General features: G+C 36.2%; 2 protein-coding genes across 6 annotated transcripts in view; both read right to left on the reverse strand.

Annotated features, from left to right (window-relative positions):
- Positions 1–2,246: 2,246 nt before the first annotated feature.
- Positions 2,247–11,415, reverse strand: LOC121869611 (nucleoporin NUP35-like). Of its 4 annotated transcripts, none has more exons than XM_042371083.1 (9): positions 11,260–11,415; positions 9,370–9,501; positions 8,732–8,856; positions 7,463–7,590; positions 5,923–6,079; positions 4,963–5,116; positions 4,602–4,691; positions 3,955–4,095; positions 2,247–3,070 (listed from the first exon to the last, which is right to left on the reverse strand). In XM_042371083.1, the coding sequence occupies exons 2-9, from the start codon at positions 9,499–9,501 to the stop codon at positions 2,993–2,995; spliced, it is 1,005 nt and encodes a 334-aa protein (XP_042227017.1). In that variant the 5' UTR covers positions 11,260–11,415; the 3' UTR covers positions 2,247–2,992. The 4 variants fall into 4 exon arrangements, with proteins under 4 accessions (XP_042227017.1, XP_042227019.1, XP_042227016.1 ...); XM_042371085.1 differs by having other exon boundaries at positions 7,493–7,590; positions 11,255–11,415; XM_042371082.1 differs by having other exon boundaries at positions 11,255–11,415.
- A 1,427-nt stretch (positions 11,416–12,842) lies between these two features.
- Positions 12,843–20,581, reverse strand: part of LOC121869610 (histone-lysine N-methyltransferase 2A-like) — a 45,086-nt gene continuing 37,347 nt past the window's right edge. For both annotated transcript variants that reach the window (XM_042371081.1, XM_042371080.1), the window contains 4 exons: positions 20,111–20,289; positions 19,464–19,626; positions 18,045–18,191; positions 12,843–17,667 (listed from right to left, as the gene is read on the reverse strand). In XM_042371081.1, coding sequence (XP_042227015.1) covers positions 17,494–17,667; positions 18,045–18,191; positions 19,464–19,626; positions 20,111–20,289 — 663 coding nt within the window. In that variant the 3' untranslated portion in view covers positions 12,843–17,493. The remainder of the gene's footprint in view (positions 17,668–18,044; positions 18,192–19,463; positions 19,627–20,110; positions 20,290–20,581) is intronic.

Raw genomic sequence — 20,581 nt, forward strand, 5'->3', positions numbered from 1 at the left:
CATTTCCATGTTTGTAAGTTAAATATCATTAGAATGAAGTATCAGTAATGGTAGACTAATTTATAAATCACATTTGTAATTTACAGTGGCCACCTGCTGGGCTGGTCTATTAAAGTAAATTACTTCTTCCAAAACATCCTCAGACAAGTCAAGTCTATCACAGATAATTCAAGTACACAGTAGCGTCTCTATCTCTTGACACACACACAGCTCTTGATATGCTCAGCGTTTGTCCACTTGTCTCTTGAACGTTAACACTGTTTGAAAGGTGAAAGTTCTCACTAAGTTGTTCCCTAAGTGTACAATTAGCAATGCTTTTGTCTTTTATGCGTAAAAAAAATAAATAATCGACAAGAGTGGATTCCAAATCTAGTGTTTCTACCTTAATCAATCCCAACACAACCAATTTCTAAATCATACAATAACCAAAAACAAATTCAACATTACCTCATCTATCTTTATCTAACCTAACCTAATTTAATATAATGAAACTTACTTTAAGTTAATTAAACTTATCCGACCCTGACATTGACTCTCGTGAAGACGTGGAGCCGAGCGTCGGTAAATCTGTCCAGTCGTATCTCGAAGACCCACACGTTTATAGCTATGACCACGTGCTACCCGGTCTGTTATATCCATGCATTTTCTTTCTATATTGTCTAGTTCGAAGGCACTACTCCAGCTATAATTCTTCTAAACTAACTTACATCTGAAGAAAAGCCACCTTAGCTTATTTTACCTTTAGATTAGACACCCCAGCTTACTTCACCTGAAGCTTAGGCACCCTAGTTTATTTCACCTGATTAGCCACCCTAGCTTATTTCACTTTAGATTAGCCACCCCAGCTTATTTCAGATTAGCCACCCCAGCTTATTTCACCCGAAGATTAGCCACCCCAGCTTATTTCACCCGAAGCCACCCCAGCAGCTTATGATTCAGCTTATTTGATTAGCAGCTTATTTCACCCGATTAGCTTATTTCACCCTTAGATTAGCCACCCCAGCTTATTTCACCAGAAGATTAGCCACCCCAGCTTATTTCACCAGAAGATTAGCCACCCCAGCTTATTTCACCAGAAGATTAGCCACCCCAGCTTATTTCACCAGAAGATTAGCCACCCCAGCTTATTTCACCAGAAGATTAGCCACCCCAGCTTATTTCACCAGAAGATTAGCCACCCCAGCTTATTTTACCTGTTGATTAAGGATTCCACCTAATGATGAAACAAGCTAACCTACCCTCAATTTAACCTAACCTACAGTTTTGGAAAATTAATATGCATACAATATTGTATCCTTAACTTAACTTAATTTACCCAATTCTTAACTAAATTCATTGTAAAATAAATAAATTTAACATTTTATGAGCTAACATTTACTAAACTAAGCTAACTTTAGTTCGCCATCTGAAGCCTTCATAAATTTCCGAAGCTACAGCTGTAGTAGACTGGTTCCCTGTTGTTAATATCTGCGGACAATAGTACGGACCGACGGAACAACAGCCTCTCATTGGTTTATTTACCGACCAAATTCGCGGAAAAGTATCATACGAGCACAGATTTTATATTTATTTAATAATATATATATATATATATATATATATATATATATATATATATATATATATATATATATATATATATATATATATATATATATACTGTACTGCATATATATTTTTTTTTCATAGAAAGCTTAAAGTAAATGAAATTTTTTTTTTAATAAGTGTAATATTAATATTAGCTGATTATTTACATTAATGAGAATATTATTATTTCTATAGCTACTAAATCTATTGTTTTTATTACAGGTTTTAACTTGATGTGTTACTTATGGGAGGTTTAGCTCATTGATGTATACGTTGTGTGGGTAAGTGACACCAACGAGAACCAGTTCAGCTGGCAGGAACGGCAGATGAAGTTTTTCAGGGACGCAACTACCACGTTACAGGAGAACGGACTGTACTCTTAGTGGAGATGAAAAGAACTTTGTCCAGGACAAGTCTGTCTACTGATTGTGTTAAAGTAGAAATGGATCGCGTTTTGTTAAGTGTAAAAATGAAAACGTGTTGTGAATGCATGTTAACCAATAAATATGTGTATTGATGTTGATACTGTACAAGTTAAATTTCCTGACTATGGCCAACAGTTCAGAAAGGCAGTTCATACATAAACAGCATATATACACTGACAAAAGTAACACTACATGCTTCTTCCACATTCAGGGTGAGGCATAAAATGCCAGAAAGTCATTTATTATTTTAAAAATTTATTTATAATGGCTTTAAAATAATTCCTCTCACAGGCACGTACTCTCTGCATGGTAATTCAAACATGAATGTATAAACTTTTAAAAAAATCAATCTCAGTCAACATTCACACACAAAACAAAACATACCTAACACTTACTGTCAAATAGTTAACAAGAACCAATTGAAGTAAGTTAACACAGCAATTGGTTTCAAAGTATAAATGGATACTATTACAGTATGTGTAGTTATACAGTAACATATAGTGAATATAATTTTCCCTCTTAACTCACTTTTTACAGAGTACACAAAGGAGATTAACACACTCTTATATAAAAAAGTCTGTAATACAGTACAGTATCTTGAATGGATCTTAATTATAACACTTCCAGTGAAGTATGTCATAATAAGACATGAAATTTCCTAAATAAGAATTTTGCAAACTGGCTCTACTAATATACTGTACACACAAGTCAACCACTACATTAATGAGAAAAGAATTATACAAAACAAATGAAGGTGTTCACAATACATATACTACTGTACAAAGAGGAAATATGAAGTAAAGAATTAATAAAAGACAAAAGTCAGAAAAATGATCTATGATAGAAATAGAATATACAGAAGGTTTATATATATACCATAAGAACTAAAAGAAGAAGCATTAAGTGAACTGCACTGTGAGTGTGGCTAGAGACAGGATGAAAGGAACTTTAAAAAAGACAAACCAGATCGACTTATACATTTACATTCCTAAAATGTGCTGCATTGCTCGGGAGACAAGACTGTCATTCTTCTTTGGCGTGTTAACTTTGGGTATTACCTGTAACACAATAAGAACATGGGTTAAATCATCCTTCAGTGATGCAACAGAATTAAATGAACAAGTGATCCAGAAATCCTCATCTTTAAGTTAAGCCCAAAACCCAGTAACTCCTGTTAACCCCTCGAGTATGCCAATTACCCTCCCCCCCCCAAAAAAAATCACAGTATTCATTAGAAAATCTAAACTTTTGGTGTTAAGGATTCACAGCAAATAGTTTATGGAGTCTGGAAATACAAGAAAAAACTCCTTTATGGGTCATCCTTTCCTTGTAGGTAATTTTTGGCCTTATCCATAATTACAAAATAGTTTTTATAAGTGTGTAATGATAAGAATACCCATACAGTAGCTAAAACAACTATCTGTGCATACTTTGTGGGAAACAATACGAGACCATGGACGATAATTTTTGGTACATGAGGGCTGTCACTAGTCACGCGTAAAATTTCGGAGCATATCGACCCCCACCTGCACAGATAGTTGTTTTAGCTACTGTACATACCAATAGTGGAACAGTTCACCCTAGTAACACCCCAATGATAAAATATAATAAATAGGAACATGGAAACACAAAATAACAAAAGAGTGTAATGCTGATGAATGAGCAGACGAGATGGATAGTGGTGAGGAAGGGTCAGGGGAGATGGGGGACGAGTAGAGGGTAGTGTAGAGAGGTCAGGGGAAGCACCTAAACCCATTGCAGGTAAACTTTTTAGTATATATACATGCAAAAGTATATCCCATACATTATGTGTATAGTAAAACTTTTGTATAGTTTCTACATTATTTATGTTTGTAAAGTATAGCCTACTTTTCCTTATTCCACTAAATGATGCTATAGTGTATATATTTTCAGATTGTATACAGGAAGTTCTCTGCCATACCTCGTGTTCAGCATGAGCCGTCTGGTAGGCCTGGCTCAGCGGTCTCATGTTGGATTTAGGAGTGCTCACTAGACTGGAGTTATCAGGAGACATGATATTGCTCATGTTTGTGGACATATTCTCTTTATCACCTGTGATTGTCTGAAATAAGATAAATTACAAAGAATTATTCGCAGTCTATAAATACAGGCCAAACATATTAATGGGGTAACTTAATAATGAATAACGGCATTATGGCATGGGAACAAAACTTTAAATGTATTGAATTAAATACTACATTACATACACATAGGCCTGTGGTATGATTAAATTGTATGAGACACAAACCTTAAGTGACAATTATTTCAAATCAGTCTACAAAATCCAAGGTGAGGACCCTCAATTGTGACCATATTATGACAAATCTACAAGATGAGAACACTGAGAGATGCAGCAACAATGATGTGTGCATATTCTACATGAACTGCTGCTCTGATACATGAAATAATTAACTTAAATTATGTGGGTGTCTTCTCAATGACATACACAAATAACATTAGTTTACTAGGTTTATTCAAATAAATTATGTGAATCATACAATATGAATAAGATTGTTGCAGCGTGAAAGATTTGCCAGGAATGATGTGAATGTTTCCCTAGAGACTAACCTTGTCATTGCATTGCAACACACCAACCATGATGTTTCCACTGAAAACCTTCCCATTCTTGCTCAATGCTTTTCTGGCCTGAAGTTTTGTCTGTAAATTCATCAACATACAGTAAAGAAATTGTGCTAAAAAAGTTTCTATAAATTAGTAAAACAACAAAAACAACACTAATACATAAAGCAAACTTCATTGATTATATTATACAGTATATTGATGAAGTACATTTCAGTGGTGCCTTGCTAAGCACTAACTTGCACATAACTGTAAGACCACAGGGACACAGGTGAAGCTAGGAGCAGCCTATTCTGTTGGCCTTTTCTCTAAATTACTTGTACAGATATACCGTAGCATCTTTTCTGACCTGGTACTTCAGATGCATCCAGTTTCCTGACCCAGGGTTGCGGTGTTCAGTGATGGTGCCCAGCTGTGTGAACTGAGTCAGTATATATGAAGCTGCTGCTGCTGGGAAACCAAACACTGTTACCCAAGTGTCTTCCATGACATCACTTACAGACCTGTGTGACAAGATTAAATATACACTATTATAAACCTGTTAAATGTTTCTTATTAGATAGATTGGCTACTTTTAACCTTCTCAGTCCTACACACATACCTTGTGCACTTGGGGCCACATATACCCTGTATGAGATATGGACTGATATTCCCCCATACTGTTTCAAATATCCTGGAGTGTTCACAAACCATAAAATCATACCATATGTCACCACCAGAAATAATTCACCGTCACAAATTGTTTTTAAAATTGTTTAATTAATCTGTAATGAATAATTTGTTAAATGTTATAAAATGAAAGGGGAGGGAGGCAAAAATGGACTGAGCTTAAGACTAACAAGGTTAAACAGTTAGTAACACTAGTATATTATGTAACTCAGGCAGCCTATGAATACAAGTGCTGGATGATGCCACACTTGCTCAAAACTTAGACACAAGTACTGTACAGAGGAGCAATGACCTAAAGGGAGCATGAGTTTCAAACTGATGAAGGGACCCTGAGTGTGATGACCAAGTTATCAGTTAATAGGAGACTCACTGAGAAGTCTTTATCTCTCCCTCTCAGGCTGTTTGTTTAGGTCAGGAGAGGTTATCAGAAGTTGGGGTGCTGTATGTCCAATGTCACCAAGGGCCAATAACTACTGAGATATGTGTTTTACATGAGTCTTAATTGCACTCTAAGGAAAACTAATCTGGAGAGGTAATGTAATGTAAATATAAACTTATATAATGACTCAAATATTAAGCAGCATCTCTATGAGTGTAAAAACCAAGTACTGTAGTGTACTCTCCATTAATCAATACTTACAATTGTAATGAATCTTGGCCAAAGAAGCTAGAATGATCTCTAGAGGGTGTGTAGACGGCACTACCGTAGGCACACTGGGAGGTGGAGAGCAAGGGGGAGCCAGGAGTACCATATCCACCAGGAGTTAACTGTGAGCCAAACCCTCCAATTGGTGTACCTGTAGAGGATATTATGATGCTACAGCCATAATTTAGGCAATTTCAGGTGATGGACATTACACTATACAGTGATCCCTCGGTTAACGAGCGCCTCGGTTAACGAATTACCTTCCATAAGATTCTTCACTTCGAGTAATCCCTCGACTAACGAATTCCTTACGAGCGCCCATCAACATGTTTTCGCTTGCTCACTAGCTGTCGTATTAGTCCGCCAATACAGTAATCGGTTCTAGGGCTTAAATTCCTTACGAATTTAGTAAATATCAAGAAGGTTGTACTATTCAATCATTTTAAAAGTTTTATATTAATTTTTTTAGTCATTTTAACAATTATTGAACATAATTGAAGTACAGGAAACTAGTTTTATGCGCGCCAAACAGCCACTCAACACACCAAGCTTGGCGTCAGTTTGTTTACAGGTTCAGAGGAAGGAACATCTTGTTTGAGACTCTTCAACATAAATGCTTTTTTCTGTTTCCAGTCAAATTATTGGTCATTTTGAAATATATTTTACATAATGATAATATATAGCACAGTGCAGTGTTGATTTAAAGAAAATAATCTTGAATTACACCAAGTGAACTGAAATTTTATGGGTGAAATAGCTGCATGGGGTGACTTCATTTCCACCCCAATGCCTTCTTTTCTCCCTTCTCCTCCACCCCCATTCTAATTCCCATCATCATCATTATCAACCAGGATCCTTCTACATGCACACCTCAAAGTAAGTGTACTTTACTGCATTTATTTTTCGTTTGTATGTAATTTTCAGTGAACTGGAACCAATTACCCAAAAACCCACTGAAACAATGGTTTCGGTTAACGAGAAACCTTCTGGAACGAATTGTGCTCGTTAACCGAGGGACCACTGTACATGAATATTCTTACCTTTGACAGAATATTAATGAATGAGTCAAGTTCTGTTAAGTAACAATAACAGAAGTAGGAAGAGTAGCTAATTCAGCTTACATCCCAAAAGTGATAATAGACTGACAATAAAATGTTACCACTACTGTAGCTACTCCTTGAAATGCAACTGAAGATTGGTCCCACTACACAATGCTGGCCCATAAATGCAATACAAATACAATGAAAGTACACATCCACTTACAGAAAATACACACAGTACAGTATAGAAATACAGGTAGTACAATGATGCTCTTGTAATACAAACAATCACATGATCACCAAAATCTGCAAGGCACTGTGTACTGTATATGCATTTTTCAAAGACAAACTGTATTTATTGAAGACCGTGATACATACACTACTGTAAATATTATGACGAGAAAATTACATCAGCAACCAGACAAAGTAACACCAAATATAATGGAATAAAGTTTAGTAACCAGACACATAAAGAACCACATAAACTATCATACCTAAAACATGTTGATCAACATAGGGACTACCTAGACGTGCAGGAACTGGAGACTGGGGCAATGAAGGTGGACCTCGAACACCCATTAAACTCTGTGTTGGTGGTCCTCCAGGTTTGTCTGGCCCCAATCTAGAACATAAACAAAAGTATTAAGTCCTGAATTTCAAACAATGTGCAGCAGAGTTAATGTAAACAGAAATACAAATACAGTATCAGGTAATTAACCGTACAAATTTTTTTTTACAATGGTGTAATTAAATATAAACTGTACACTATCAACACTAATGATATGGCTGAGCCTTCTGACAAGTGTAGCTCTCTTATAAAGGCATCTGATGTATGAACTAAAGTAAGCAATCCTGTTTCATGACTAAGACAAACAGAGTAGTGTATTAGGTTTTATATCTAGGAGAGTAAGTAATAAGAGAATGGAGGTCATATTGCAACTATATCTTGCGCTAGTCAGTCCGCACCTCGATTATGCTGTTCAGTTCTGGTGCCCTTATTATAGAATGGATATCAATTCACTGGAGTCGGTGCAGCGAAGAATGACGAAAATGATTCCGGGATTTAGAAACCTTCCATATCAAGATAGGTTAAAGAAACTAAACTTGCATTCCCTAGAAAGACAAAGAGTGCAGGGAGATATGATAGAAGTATTTAAGTGGGTGAAAGGAATCAATAAAGGCGATATAGATAAAGTTCTTATAATATCCGAGCAGGATAGGACTCGTCGCAACGGATTTAAGTTGGATAAGTTTAGGTTTAGGAGGGAAATAGGAAGGAACTGGTTCACAAATAGGGTGGTGGACGAGTGGAAGAAGCTTAGCAACTTTGTAGTAAGTGCTGGAATGATGGAAAATTTTAAAAGGGGGCTAGATAGATTCATGGATGATAGAGAGTGGTAGTAACTCTCGACAGAAGCTGCCATGCACAGGCCAACCGGCCTATTGCAGACTCCTTATATTCTTATGTTCTTAAATGACTTTTAAATGTTGCTATGGGGGACATGTGTAACTTCATAAGCATAGTAACAACCTTTTCCTTTACAAGTTCCATATTACAACATGATCTATTCTCTTCACACTGCATCAACCTAACCTCCTTTCACCAGAATTAGTACTGTAGACTTGTTAAACTAAAGCATAATCTGTTACTATATACATACACTGCATCAGCATAATATAATCTTTATCAGAATCAGTAGACACATTACAGCTACTATAAAAACACTGTCACAGAGTCAAACAGCCATCAAATATCACAGTACCTGGAGATGAAAAAGGAATCTCTCATTGGCTGTGGGGATCCTGGCGTTGACACTGTTGCTGATGAGGAAAACTGACGAGTTGTCTTGTTTGGGCTGGCACCTCCGCCGCCTCCTACACGTGTACTCTGAAATAGTTACACTTACGTTAGTTCATTACATCAATGGTGTAGATCCTGGGGGGAGGGTGAATGCATCCTCCCTACAATCAGGTTGGGAGATTTCTTGCATGTCAGCCACACTTGTCTTGCTGGGCACAACATCCTCTCCCCATCATCAATCCCCTCCTCTTAAGATGTGACAGCTTGTGACATCGGGATCAATCTGCTTTCGGTCACAAGGGTTGACAATAATGCTGTTAATGTTGGCGTCATGAGTCAGCCTGTCAGGTCATGTATAATAGGGCTGTCTCAGTAAGTCAGTTCAGTTTTAGGAGACATCAACATGTTAGATGGGAATTCCGCTGTACTAGATCCTTAACACTATACCCAATATAATGACCCTACCTCTCATTTATACAGATCCTAAATTTTTTCGTAAGGACGACTAAGATCCAAATTATACTTGTCCACCTCAGAGACGCCAAGTGATCTTAACACTAACAACTTTATAATAAATACATTAATATAAGAGACACTCACTGATACTGCTGGAGACGCCACATCCCCCATAAGAAAAGACGGGAAGAAAGAACTGGCTGTGGTGGTGACAGGTGGGGCGTGAGGAGCAGCTGTGGGGGACCCAACAGGACTGCCTAATGTCATTGGTTCCATCTGTTGACACAAAAATATCAAACAAAAAATTAAAAGTTGGAAAATCCAGTTTCAAACCAACACATGACAACTACAGTAAATAAGTTGAAATGGCTCCCTTACACAAATTAGTACAGTAGTTGGCTAGTAGTGTTTGGAAGAGTTTTTGTGTGAATGAAGAGAAACCTCGGCATGTAAACAGTGAATATGACACCATAGCATGTCAACTTAGATTAGTGTTCAGGATGAAAAAATAAATAAAAAATAAAATCAGAAAGTCAATATCATACAAATTTAAAAGCCTCATCATTTCATGGAATTTTCTTAAGACTTTAAAGTATTATAATGTTACAAAAATTGTCTACAGTTCCTGGTTTATCTGTATTACTGTTCCAGAGTATTACCTAAACGGTTGTTGATGTACAGACACTTACTTACATTATATTATTACTGTACTAGGTATTATAATAATTAAAGCACAAATTAATGATTGGTAACACTTAATGACACTGGGTCTCGTTTAAGCAGCTACCTGACAAAAAATTGCAATTGAAGAAAACTTATTTTTTACCAGTACAATAACCCGACTCAGGTGAAGGAATATAGTTTTTTTTTTTTCATTTTCGTTTTTTTTCCAAGTTCTTAGCGTAAATAAAGGTAGTCTGTCCCATCCACCCAACAATGATGCCATGTTAGTGATTCAATTGTTTTTATGTGAGCAGGAACATTTGGTAGACATCAACCCCTTGCATTTCGTATTCACTAAAAAATAGCCACTATAGAAACTTTTTGTAAGGTGATGAATCATTTTTCTGAAGATTATTCCCAAAATGGGCAAGGATTAGCAGTTTTAGTTAGGTTAAGGTAAGTTAGATTATATAAGATTGGGGAAGGTTAGGATGTTAACATAACAGTTTGTTTTGGAATGGTTGCTGAAATGCATTCCACCGCTCAGCATTAGTTCAAGTGAAAACTCGGCTCAGTTGGGTTGACAACAAGCACACATGGTCTTCATTTTAGGATAAAACTTGGGGTAAAAATCAGCAATTCCTTCACCAACTTTAGTTAATTCTTGAGGTAAGAAATAAGCTTTCTTTAATATATTTTTCATTATGTAGTGGATATTTTGCCTTGACCAGCTAAGTTCCTACTAACGTCATTATACCGTGAGTGTGCTCTGATTGGCTAAGTACTTTCTGTTTAATATGACGGGAAGGGGGGGGGGGGTCTGTCCCCTGGATAGGAAGATAGGTAAAGTTAGCGAAATAAATACCGCCAAAATCACGGTCACATATCATTCTCGAGTTCTTAGACGGTAAAGGACGATTAGCCAATTAGAGCGCAATCACGGTAAAATAGCGTTATAAAGAACTTAGCTAGTCACGGCAAAATATCTACTGCCAATACTATAACCAAATGAATTTACCTCAGCAGGAACAGTCAGTACAGAGTTATAATTGTTACTTTAAACATAAACAGGAATACAGTGTTCCTTCTGAACCGTCATAAAGCTAAACCAACACCGAGTTACTAATGGTTTAAAGCACTGACCTTAAGAGATACTGTACCTGACACATCTAAAGAAAGCGCTTTATATGTTCTAACATACTCAGATTTATCTTCCAATGAACCATAAAATGTTCTAAATATGTGAAAGTTATCTAAGGCTCTAACCTTACATACACAGGTATTGCATCATAAAGAGACCCATCATGACCGTCACCCTGACCATAACTACTGTCTTTATCTCAACACCTCTTATATCTTATCGTACCTTACTTTATTTAACAAACGGGGCTTATACTGTCTTCCTTGTGGAGATACCTTGAGGAGGTTAGTTGCCCACAGCCACGACAATAGACCAAACTTAAGACACAACTTCAAATTTGTTCAACACTGGTGAGTTGTGGCGGCTGGACCTCAGGGGTCAACTGAGAGCCCGAAAAAACTTACAATAAAAACATTTCAGTAATTTTCATTCCATATCATCATATTATCTATTAAATCTTACAATAATTTAACCATAATTCCCATATCGTATTCAATTTTGACGGTATATTATTATCTGGTATTTATAACAAGCGCTCAGTTGAATCTCTCCAGCTGACGATGTTTACAATGAAACTTTAAATTAAAAAAAAAAACATTTACGTCACCTTTGGCATCATTCTAATGCACCTTTACATGGCTTTATAATATTAGTGCCCCTTTTTATTACACCAATGATTCTATGCTGTAGGAGGATGGCTCACTCTTCTTACCATCTGCAATTACTGTGCTTCTATTATTTGCTCCCTTGACCTGTCTTTCTTTTGTCAATGTTGATTATTTATTAGCTTTCTATATTTAATGCATTTAGTATTGCTAACGACCCACTCTTCAGAATATCAGTAGGGTATATATTATAGCATTGTCGAATATACAGGGTTGGAACTTAGAAGTTTTTGGTCACGATTTGTTTTAATTGTTTAATGTTTTATGCTATTTTATCACCTAAATAACCTCTTAAATGACTCAACACAAAACACTTCCTAACATCTGCCGTTCCTGCCAGCTGAACTGGTTCTCGTTGTTGTCACTTACCCACACAACAGGTATGCATCTATGAGCTAAACCTCCCATAAGTAACACAAGTTAAAACCTGTAATAAAAACAATAGATTTAGTAGCTATAGAAATAACAATATTCTCATTAATGTAAATAATTAGCTATTACACTTTTTTACCCCATATCCTTAATCAGGGTATTGATGAATACCTACACTATACTGTGTTGAGACTGAACAAAATCAAAGTTTTCAGTTTTGGCCATAGGGACAAGGGGTATTCCTTGGCTATTTTTATTTGGCCACAAACACCTTTTCACTTGTAATTGGAAATTACAGTAACGTTTAATAATTTCAGTACTGTACTGTACTGTACTTACAATGTGAAAACAACTACAAAATATCATTGAAAGACCATAGGATACAATTGGGTATCAAACCAATGAAAATGATCACAAAGTAATCAGCTCAATAAGTACCTAAATTGCAAATTGGTGAAGGATGGGCGCTGAGCGGCAATCAGCTTATATCACTCATTATCTGAGTGCATAGATTGTTCTCACGTGGAAGTATTGAATTGTTAATAACTTTTGATCATAGTTTTTTATATAGTTAAGATTTACCCTAGAACTATTTTCTACAATGAAATAGTATTGTAAGAGCTACTGTATGCTTGTACAGTATTTTATTGACAATATCCTTCAGAAACCTGCCAGTAGAAGTCCAAATAACCTTTAAACAGTAACCATCACCAGTGGAAATTTCAGGGTTAAAAATACACCACTGCAGGAGACAGTAAGATTAAAACTTCTTCAAGCGCAGTAAGAAAATTTTATTTAGTGACCCGGTAACACTTGCTCTGCCCGAAGCTAACTGTATGGGTCAGGGGAAGATGACACAAACCACCAATCATCATGAGGGCGAGTTATATTTTTTTTTTGTCTCTTTTTCTTTCTTTTTTTTTTAATGGCCAAACTCACCCTGATGCAGGTAGCAGTAAACATCACCTTCCTCTTACCCATAGAACTGAGACTGTGAGGGATTCCAACTATGAGCTGTGATATAGCATGTGTTACAAATATTGTACAGGAGTGGTAGGCTACAGGTGTGGTAGGCTACACTTGTGGAACAGCTGTGGTGCAAATGTGGTACAAACGTGCATTAGTAATCAGCGGAGAAACAAAGTGTACAGGGATAAAACTCAGATTATAAAACTACATATGTAAAATCTAAGTGCCTGGTATTTATAAACATGATTTAAAGAAAAAAAAATCTCTTTGGTAAGGAATGAAAAGGATGTAACTTATATTCTAAGTAAAAGCAACACTTACAGAACACTGGAATGATACCCATCATTTGCTGTAACAACCACATGTGCTTTGTTGAACTGTAGGGATTATTAACATTGATAACAACACTCAGGTTTGTAATTTGTTGGTTAATTTAGCATCAGTGACAATTCCATACCATTTGTATACACTTGATGGATAACACTCCAATTTGACTGGTTTTATAATCTAATGGACAGAAAAAACCTGGATGTTTATTACTCTATCAGGTTTAATAATTTTATTCTTTAAACCAATTATCCGTTTCATAAAAAATAATGCATGGAAAAGTCATTGATGTTGTGCCTTGAACGGTTTAAAAACCAAACTGTGGATCGGACAAGTGTCAAACAAGTTGGCCTGCTTTCTATGGCATTAAATTGAAAGCTGTTTAAAGCAAAGATTAAGATTTATCCATACATTTTCCAAAGTTTTGATACAATACCTCATGTGACAGTAAATGTTAAAAATGTGAAAATAAATTATCGTATTTTATTATTCCTTTGAACTAAAGTGTACTAATTCCTTTGAACTAAAGTGTACTGTATATAAATTCATATAAATCTAATAAAAACTTCCATCATAAATAAACCACACACAATTAAAGCATTATAAAACACTTTCAACTGTCATTGTCACAAACACATGTGATGCAATTAATGACAAAATTTGTAACATTCTGACATCAAGGAGAGCATCAATTTTTATTTTTTTATTTTTTCATTATTCAAACAATTTTAACATTAACATGGACTAAACTTTGCTCTGAACAGTTCCCACATCCCTGCCATCCAAACACGCCACTAAACGCCATGTGGGTGACTAGTGCCTTATATCCAACCTCCAGGCCTTACCTTGAGTATGCCCTAAGCAAGTGCTCATTTTAATAATACTTGGAAACCAATCATAAGACTGGTATGGATAATATGAAGTTTATTTTAAAAAGGGCATTCACAAGGTAGTTTCTGAAACTTGAGTTTTAGTACTCTTGAGTACAAATCAGGAATATTGTTTTATTCGTACCCGTCACAAGAACAGCTAAATGCTAACTTTGTACTCACTTTTGATGGCACAAATTACTGTTGGTGGTTCCAAAATTTTAGCACACGTCATATAAAATTCATCTATGAAATAAAAACTCTATTCTCTTTACATCAAAAACACTTTCAAAAAGCATTCCATTCACATTTGGAAAAGGTGAAGCCAAAATACATATGTACAGGTAATAACATTTACAAAGAGATGAATCCAGTTTTGCTGTGAAACTGCCATATTTGCATCCTGGTTACCAAGGTTACCAATATTGGTTGTAGTAGGTTCTATGGTTTAATCGTTGGTTGTGTGTGAAATGAGTGGCATGAAATTTCTATCAAAAGAACACATAGCACTGCTATGGTCTATGAAACTAAGAAACTGACAGCAAAATATTTAGAAATATCATATTTTTAACTCTATAACATCCCCTTGAACTAGTTTACTTGAGCCCTGAAAAAATGTGATCTTTTAAAAAGACCATCCATCTATCACAAAATTTAGGCACACAGATGGTATTGTTATTAATTTTTATTGCTCACTTGCAGCTGTTTAGTGTCCAGCAGACGTGGGGGCAAAGTCAATAACTACAGTCAAGTAGTATTATGTGCAGGCCAGGTTTTCCTACAGTAGAGCATCACAATCAGTGCACTGTGACACTAATACTGGCCCATGAACTATGACAACTGCATAGCCCAAGTGGCATGTGTACTGTGGCAGCAACGACAGCACCAGCTTTACTGTGTGAGAAATACTGCCCTACGAAGTGGTTGCCACTATATACTACTGTCATCATGTTCACCCCCAACTTCTCACTACAATTTCAGAACCCCAAATTTTTCTCCCAATAGTTTCTGAAAAGTTCTACTGAAATATTTTCAAAAACACTTAAACAGAGAAAAAAATAAATCAACCACCTAGTAGCACCATTTGGTCAGTTTTCCATGTAGTGGTTAAGACTTTCCCCATATAGCATGAGATCCAATTCCATTACAAGATGCTGGCAGTTAAGTGTGGTTAAAACCTGCTTTTGTTAATGTGCTTTAACAAATTCACACAATTTCCCTGGAGCCTGAATGCCCTACGAGACCAGGAATACTCGTTCTCACCATAGAACTGGACATGGTTCTTACATTTAATAACCATAATACTTTTGATAATCCATGACTGTGTACATATACTGTAGCTATGAGAGACATATATTCCCACATTCTAAGATAGGAATTCTCAAACTGCAAGGTAATTAGTCCTCACGAAGGATCGCACTAGAACAAACAACTGTCAACAATACATAGTACAACCTGTACATTCAGTAGATCTATCTATATATATCTAAGTCCATCAGGCTTCCTCCTGCAGGAATGCCAATGTAGCATCTCAAAATACTACAGTGACTGCAGAATTCATAAAGAGTATCAATTAACATATATATCACATCCTTTTACATCTTCAGATCCACAGAAGAATTGGTGATATGTTTCAGAACTCCACTATATACTGTACTCACAATAAGAGTATAATTCACGACAAGTTTTAATGTTACCCTGACTATGAAAATGTTTTTTGTAACAAAATTTGTAAAATTCCATTATTAGGTTTTGTTTGAATTATGATGAATCTAGTGAATGTACTGCTTCCTGTTATATTACAAAGCATGTGACAAGCCCAGTGGTAATGTGCCAGAATTCCAATTACAGTACAGTATGTAGCCAGAAACCTAAGTACAGTACTTGCAGGTGCTCTGCCAAGGAACCTGTATACCTCATCAAGTGCAGTTACTTTTTTGTTTCCTCTTGCATGTCGAGAACCTTCTGTTCCAAGAGGATGCTTTTTCCATGTCTGGAAATCATTTATTTAAAAAAAGTGCAATGGCTCAAAATCACTGACCTTGTCACAAAATTGTCAAGAATCACAAAAGTAAAATGCAAAAGGTGATATTAATTACACATCTACTTAAAATTATAGGAATCAGTGCATGATTATGCCAAATGCACTCCGAGGTCTCTAGTTTTCCCATAATAATTACCTGTACTGTAACAAACTCTACAATTCCTTCCATGGTATATGGGCATCCCCTAAGAACATGCCAAGTTATCACTGGTAAAACAAGAAAAGTTAAGATTCCTTTTCACCACATGAAGACTTCCTACTCACAAAAGGTATTGCAAAACTTGAGCTAACATCCATCATTGGCTCCTGTCAGACATAAAAACACATCCCCAGTATGTTGAGATTTCTACTTACTATACATAAGGGATCATATGAGGTATGTCAGGCTAGTTTCGAAGTTTAGAAAAACTCATTAAAACACAACAAACACTATTTATGGTCATACCCAGCACAGCTCATCCCTTGTAACATTCTACATCACCAGCTGTCAAATAACTCACAAATTATAAAACAAATCAATGGCAACATCAGATTATATCAAAAAGGAGTTTATGATTATTGTAACAAGTGCAACTGGAAACCTTAATGCATGTGTTTGGGTTGCTGCCGTCTCCAGCTGACCCGCAGTACTGATCGTGGCGCTGGAGGGTATTTGAGGAACCTTCACCAGGGATTCGCTGAGGAACTTCAAGGACTCTGGGGGGCACCTCCAGGAGGGTTTCAGTAGACAAACTTAGCCTAAGCAGTTTCAGTTGAGGAACACATCACATCACCATACAGAGTATACTCTTAGTTACTTCAGTTGAGGGATATTTTTGAGAATATCAATCTTTCTTCCAGTGCAAACAGGTAATGCCATGATAACAGTGAACTTCTCACAGAGAAAACATAAACAATTGATCATAGCAAGATCAGAGATGCTATTCAGTTTTACTGAAAGCTATAACAAATGGGGGATTTTTTATATCTAAATCCTTTTAGTACAGTAAATCTCAATAATAACTCTGGACACTGGTATATTCTCTTCAATACATATATCCATCATGAAATAACTTCCTTTGACCCAAATCAGTCCTCAATAATTTTTATCTGGGTTTCAATCTTGCTCTTGGTACCTTTGATGCAGATTAGTATGTAAGCCTTTAGCAGCAAGGACAGATAGCAATGATTACGGAGATTACAAGGCTGAGAGGGAGACAGCTGCATTCCTGGAGGGCTTCAGTTGAGGTACTTGCGACATCTTCGGGTGCCACACGTGCAGGGGATCTTGTCCTCCTCGATAGGAAACTTGTAGTCATAGGTAAGTTCCTCTCCACAAAGGATCCTCCGCAGGGCAAATATGATGATATGTTTCTTGCCCAAGATATCCACTACACGGGAATAACAATTAGGCTGAAATAAATGATGGGGAACAGTTAATACACTTCAATTAATACCAAGAAATTAAATTAAACTGGAAAAGGTAAAAGTGATGACTCAACTTGGAAGTTATGCACAGTGCTTCACTAGAATGAAATATTAGAAATCAATATGGCAACTAAAGATTGAACTCCTTGAGAAATGACAAGACTGAACCTACAAAAACAGATTTAATTTTCTCAAGCCTAAAAACTGGGTAGGGGAAGGGATCTTTGTTCCTCCTGGCATTTTATGATGGTTCTGCTTACATAGACCTGACCACAAATTTCGAGGGATACCTGTATGTAAAATAACAGAAATGCTCAGATTTGTTATGAGACATGCTGTTTACTTATCAAAATATTACTCACATCACAAGAATGATTGATAAATCTTGCAGCATTGCCATGCATAGTGGCATCAATCACTGTGTCATCATCAATGCGGAACATATAACAGCCAATGCCTTTGGACTCATAATCTTTCTCACGCATATCACAAAGACTGGAGCGGATAACCTGAAACAAAAACTTGAGTTAAGTACAGTCTAATAACACATGCTTCTAAAACAGGTTGATTATATTCCTAATGCTTTTAATAAGTTTTAGATCCAAGTGTATTCACCATCTTGTTGGTCATATTTCTGGGCACGGACAAGACAAACGACACAGTAACTTGAGATGTATTTACCATTATACTTATTTCAAAGAGACTAAACCTTAATTGTGTTTTCTGCTATTTATTATACTTTTGTCTCTTATCAACAGGCTGCTCTGAGCTCCTCAGATATAAGCTTCACTTGCATTCATATCTACTGAACTGTTCAACCTAAATCAAACAAAGGTTGAATGATTAAGAGGCTGTATGAAATTCTGAACTTAGTAAATTTGTTTGTACCCTATTACTGTATTTCATATTAATTACAGTGTAATCTCCATATACAGCTCCTCTCCAACTTACGACCTACTCGACTTATGACCACCCGCACTTATGACCTGCCTCAGTCGTACCAAAATTTTGTCAAATTACGTATTTTCGAGTCCCAACGTTAGTACACTGACAAAATTTTCGGTTGTAATTCACTTTAAAATGGCTGGCAAGCTTAAAAGTGAGAGTTTTGTGGTGCTGAGAAGTAAAAGAGACACCCAGTTAGATTTTCTATGTATTATTTAAGCATTTTCGACTCACGACCAATTCGACTTACGACCTGGATTTGGGTCCCTAACCCCGTCGTAAGTCGAGGAGGAGCTGTAATGACTTCTCTCTCCATATAGTCCATTAAAAAGAGGTTTCACTGCACTGATGTCTTACTGTAAATGGTATTAAAAACATTTTTTTTTCTATTTCAAATTCCCATCAGTGAGGTTTTACTTTAAATGACAATAAAAACCTCAATTGATGATGCACAATGTGAAGTGATTTTATGAAGAAAATTACAAGTAAAATTCTTGAATGTTAACTGTTATGTACACTGAAAACAAGCGAGGCTGTGCTCTTGATCCATACAGTCACCCCACAAAAGTCCTCCTCAACCTTAAACAGTGTTGATGATTTCCCTACTCTGTCCTCATACGAACAAAAATACAACAGACGCAATGTGAAACACCCACTGATGATGGCTGCCATCCCTACAGCTAACTTTTACTAATGATGACTGCTGTTTGTGTTAATAATAATAATAATAATAATAATAATAATAATATATTTACTCAAATATTTAGCCATTTCTTGGATCCATAAAATAAGAAAACTTTTGACAAGCCAAACCTTATTAACATTATATTACTTACTTGACCAGCATATTCAATGACCATTTCACCAGCATCAATGTCACGCTTGCAGAACAGTCCACGGCCATGTATACTGGACCTGAAGACGCCCACGGCTTCTCGGGCTGTTTCTCGTAAGTGTCGGTAACGCATGGCCATTGGTAACTCCAGACTTGTTGCACGTCTGGTGGATATTATTTTTTTTTATTTATATATTTTGACAAATCCTTATTAGAGCATCAAAGTGGCATCATGTAACTTAAACAGAATTAAAACCCATATTATGTAAATTGAAAACAAGTAAAAATAAAATCCAAATATCTTTCATTATATAACTTGGTCCATTTTTTACTGAACAAAGGATCGTTCTCTAGGTCAAGAGGATTCTGAACAGCAAGAAACTACTTCTGAGAGCAAAAGTACAGTACAATCTTGCCTCCCTCCCAGCTTTAATCATTATATTGTACACTCTCTATCTTCCAGCATTTCTTTAATAATTCTCAGAAGGCCTTTAACTGCCATACACCGCCCATACAACTTCACACCACCGACACAATTGCATATTATTATACCGGTAAATTACACATTAAACAAAATGTATACGTACAGTATTCCATAATTTATCTTCTATCAAAAAACACCTGCATGAAATGAATGAGGCAACACACCTGGTGGTAGAGAGCTGTATCTCTTCCTGTTGTACTAGTGAACGCTCTGGCATACGTCTATGTTTTGAAGCCAGCCAGCTGAAGATATCGTACGGGGAGCGCGTTTTGAAGGGTTCTGTACGAGCACAGCCAGTCGGGTTTTCTTCGACTGCTCCTTCTTCCTGAGGTCTTCGATGGAACTGTTGATCAATACAATAAAGAAAAATAAAATAATGTTCATAAAATTTTGCAACATGGGTATTTCAAGTCTGTATGATCAAAAATTTTAATATCTGAAATGCCTGTGTTGAAATGTTTAAGAAGTTTATGAGTCTATATAGACAATTCCATCCATATTATCTCTTTCAATAAATCTGATTTTTTATACACTAACATTTCCAGCTCACATAATATGCTCGAGTGACTTCGGTTAAATTTGCCCATCCTAAAAGGCCCTCAACTATCCACTAGAATTAAGGTCCATTAAGAGTG

This window comes from Homarus americanus, unplaced genomic scaffold (genome assembly GCF_018991925.1).
Source record: "Homarus americanus isolate GMGI-L3 unplaced genomic scaffold, GMGI_Hamer_2.0 scaffold23578, whole genome shotgun sequence".
Lineage (NCBI taxonomy): Eukaryota > Metazoa > Arthropoda > Malacostraca > Decapoda > Nephropidae > Homarus > Homarus americanus.

Coding starts and splice junctions, on each gene's coding strand:
- LOC121869611 (XM_042371083.1), bottom strand. CDS start 9,501: ATGGAACCAATGACATTAGGCAGTCCTGTTGGGTCCCCCACAGCTGCT. Junction 6,080..7,462: donor TGTTGATCAACATGTTTTAG/GTATGATAGTTT, acceptor TATCCTCTACAG/GTACACCAATTGGAGGGTTT. Junction 4,096..4,601: donor TGTTGCAATGCAATGACAAG/GTTAGTCTCTAG, acceptor ATCTTATTTCAG/ACAATCACAGGTGATAAAGA.